This window comes from Phalaenopsis equestris, unplaced genomic scaffold (assembly GCF_001263595.1).
Source record: "Phalaenopsis equestris unplaced genomic scaffold, ASM126359v1 Scaffold000164, whole genome shotgun sequence".
NCBI classification, from domain to species: domain Eukaryota; kingdom Viridiplantae; phylum Streptophyta; class Magnoliopsida; order Asparagales; family Orchidaceae; genus Phalaenopsis; species Phalaenopsis equestris.
In genome coordinates, this window is record NW_018164606.1 from 603,329 (window position 1) to 607,396 (window position 4,068).

General features: G+C 43.2%; 1 protein-coding gene across 1 annotated transcript; it reads right to left on the reverse strand.

The window, feature by feature from the left end:
- Positions 1 to 362: 362 nt before the first annotated feature.
- On the reverse strand, positions 363 to 3,617 carry LOC110022032 (methionine gamma-lyase-like). Its single transcript, XM_020720806.1, is given in 3 exon segments — positions 363 to 897; positions 900 to 1,166; positions 2,757 to 3,617. Coding segments are annotated over 3 exon segments (1,362 nt in total). The 5' UTR covers positions 3,565 to 3,617; the 3' UTR covers positions 363 to 610.
- Between the last annotated feature and the right edge of the window lie 451 nt (positions 3,618 to 4,068).

Consider the following 4,068-nt stretch of genomic DNA (forward strand, 5'->3'; position numbering starts at 1 on the left):
AACTGGAGTATTCCTAAGCTCTTGTGACTCTTTTAATATAATCAAATCTTTATGAATACACGAGTAGGGAGAGGGCCAAAAGTCCCCCTTACATAAATATTTATAAAAGATGTTGTACAATATGAAGATATTACATTTCAAACCTTGCTTTAATGAGGGTTGTATATGATATTTTGAGTATTTTATATATGTAAGTCTGTGGCTATCAATATTATTGGGTCATCCAAGTTGTGAGTCTTCTAGATTTCTGGTTAACCAGACAGCATGTTGTACCGACTGTGAGATTTAATTCGACACATTTAATCTTAATGTACACATTCAATAAACTTACTATAAATTAGTTCATATGAAAACATGCATGATTTTCAATCTTAAAAACATACTCTTATAAAAATCAAATTTATTTTAAAAAACTAACAATAATAATAAAAAAAGCAGCCCCACCCAAATGCATGGTTCCATAGCTAAAAACTCCCTTATTACCAGCCCGAAAGAAACAGAAAACAAACCAAAGTCAAATACGACCAACAATCAAGTAAAGCCCACTAACATATTACTAACAAAACCCACCAGCAAAGCCGATATCACGACGAGTCGCATCCCTGCAGCATCAATCATCTTCCTTCGCGCACGCAGCAAGTGCCCTCTCAAACTGCGCCCACCGCTGCTCCACCGACCCGCTATACCCCACCGACATCCGCACAAGACCAGAAGAGATCCCCGCAACCTGCTTCTCCTCCTCACTAAGCTTACTCGCCGTGCTGCTTCCAGAGCACGACATGAGCGTCTCGTAGTAGCCGAGTGAGACCGCAATAAGCCCGAACTGAGTCGTGTTCTGTAAGTGATAAAGCAGGCGGTTGGCGCGCTCTGCAGTGCCCATGTCGAGACAGAGCATGCGTAGCCTGGATTGGCGAGGGAGCGGAGGAGGTTGTGGTGAGGGTGGCTCGCTAGGCCGGGGTAGATGACTTTCAAGCCCAGCTGCTCCATGCGTGAGGCGTACAGCATTGCGCGCGCGCAATGCTCTTTCATGCGGAGGGCGAGGTGGGGGAGTCGCTCTGATAGTTCGAAGGCTACCTTCGCGTTCATTGTTGGGCCAAGCATCATAAGAGTTCCGCCATGAAGATCCATCATTGAGTTTATGAGCGTTGCCGGCCCGCAGATTGCGCCTGCACGTCCGTCAATGGCGGATAGACTAAATTAGGATGATAATTGAAATTGATTACTGATTTGAGCGCAGGATTGGGACTTAAGATGAAAATGAAACATCTTTTTTGCTGATTTAAAAATTAACTTTTGAGAATGTTTAGTGATGAGAAATGAAGTTTGCTCATGACTACTAGCGTTTTTAACACGCTGCCTTCATGTGAAAATCTTTGTTTTAGGATATCCTTATAAATTTGAAAATGTTTAGTGATGAGAAACGAAGTTTGCTCATGACAACTAGCGTTTTGAACACGCTGCTTTCATGTGAAAATCTTTGTTTTAGGATATCCTTATACAAAATAGAATAAAGAAAAAAGATATTTCATTGATTATGAATGAAAGATATATCAAAGAGTGAGCTAAATTTGTAAGAACGATTTTCATACCTATGCCAGCATGTTAAAGATATATGTACGGGGCAGACGGTGGAGATGGGTGCCAAAAAAAAAAAAAAATCAACGCATGGAGGCTTTCATGCATCTTCATCCGCATTTGATATTTTTATTGCAATGTGTGGAGGTAAAGCATGGGAGCCGACCCATAAGCGCCAGCTATGGGCACTCAAGCCCCACTGGCACGGCTCACAGTGGAGCCAGAGCTTAGGCATCGGCTCAGTCGTAAAAGTGCTCATATCAAGAGAGGCTGACACCTATTCCCAGTCTATTGACATCTATGCGCCTATACAGAAAGCTTGGCACCTAGGCGACCAGGGCAGATTTCTTTTAGGATTTATTTTTAATCCCATTTTTTAGCAATTATGCGCCTATTATTGGGCGTCGAACAGAAAGCTTGGCACCTAGGCGACCAGAGCAGATTTCTTTTAGGATTTATTTTTAATCCCATTTTTTAGCAATTTTTTATGAGGCTTTGAGTTTCTTTCTTTTGAATTCTTTAACGAGCATCCCGGTGAAAGTGATAAGTGTCGAGGAGGTGGATTCAGTAATTCAACTTGATTTTATGTCGAATCGCAGATTGAAGGATTGTGGAGCGAGTCTTATAATTTTATTTTATTTTTTTTGAGAGAGAAAACTTATGTTAGTTTTTTGTAAAACCTTAATTTTTTTCCGTTCTCAGATTTTTCCACGAAAAATTCTTACATGTTTTTCCGATTGTTTTGATTGTGATTTATATTTAATTTTGTTCTGATTTTCTTGAATTGGTGCAATCCTATTATTCCATGATGAGACTTAATTTCTAATTGATCCTGATCGCCCATCAATTTGGAAAATTTTCCATATTTCATATCAATTTTTTCCTTCAATATAAGCACAGCAACGGTACCTGTTTTAGGTGCACAAGGTTACTAAAAACGATAATAAGTATTTTGCAATATAATGATACTCGTGAAAACACCAATGAAATTTGTGCAATCTTGCAGATCGAGTTGGGATACACCACCGGCACTCAGAAAGAAACTTCAGAAAAAAACCTATGTGAGACCCAATTTAGAAAGAAAGATTATACATGTATAAATTGAAATTTATATAATAAACATAGGGATGCATAATATTTGTCTCATAAAAATTAAAATAAAAAAAAAAAACAGGGCGCACCTGCAATAATGTCAGCTCCGCCACTGATATACTTAGAAACACTATGCAGCACAACATGAGCTCCAAGCCGTGCCGGCGACACAACCATAGGCGTAAACGTGTTGTCCACCACCAGCATCACCCCCTTCTCCCTCGCCACCGCGCTCAATCCCCGTATATCCGCCACCTCCAAACTCGGGTTCGACATCGTCTCCACATATATCACCCGCGTCTCCCCCTCCCTCACCTCCCTCCCCACTCCCTCTAAATTCTTCACGTCCACAAACGTCGTCTTCAATCCCGTCATACGAGGCAGAAACCGTGAAAGCAACTCGTACGTCCCGCCGTAAAGGCACCGCGAAGCCACGACATGCGACCCTGCCGGGCAGAGCTGGAGCAGCACGGAGAAGACGGCGGAAATGCCGGAGGATGTGCAATAGGCGGCTTCCGTGCCCTCCATGGCGGCTATCTGGCGGCTGAGGTTGAGAACGGTGGGGTTGAAGTGGCGGCTGTAGAGGTAGAAGTCGCGATCAGGGCCGAGCTCGCCGGCGAATATTTTGGTCAGCATGTCGGGCTCCATGACGGTGAAAGTTGCGGAGGCTTCGATGGACATGTTGACGCCACCGTGTTCCCCGAACTCGTGTCGGGAGTTGGCTAGTGATTCGACGGGCTCCGCTGGCCATTTTGTGGCGTCGTGTGGCGCGGATCGTGGGCTGCGTTGTTCATTTTTGTTTTTGTTTGGACATGAGTTGTTCAGGGTGGCTAGTTTGGGAACTAATTCGTTGTTGATTGCGTCGTTCTTGCTCTCAGATTGAACTGCCTCCGCCATTATCCTTCTCTCTCTCTCTCTCGTCAAGGGCCACTTCTGTGCTGCTTCTGAAAGTTGATGTTTATTTGTCAAGGGTCACTTCTGTGCTGCTTCTGAAAGTTGATGTTTATTTATGCTAAGGAAAGCGTCTGATTTTTTTTTTTGTGGGGTGGGGAGATGAGCACCAAGTAAAGTAAGAACCTATAAAATCAAGCCTAAACCCTAAATGTTATGGTATGACTCATATACCATATCGGGACAGACGCTGGATCGAAGCGGAACAGAAGAATCTGTCCAAATTGGGAAGTTACGTGGGTTGGGGTGCGGGGGCAAAGCCCCTCGATATGGTACAGGGGTAATGTTGTAATTATATATTGTGTCTAGGTTTACTCCTCAGGTTATAAATAGGTCTGTTAGTAACCCCAGGAGGTATCCCTCTATTTTGTAACCTCTTTTCTGAATATTGAAAGGAACTCGCCGCTCTGCTCTCGAGGACGTAGGCATCTTTGCCGAACCTCGTTAAAT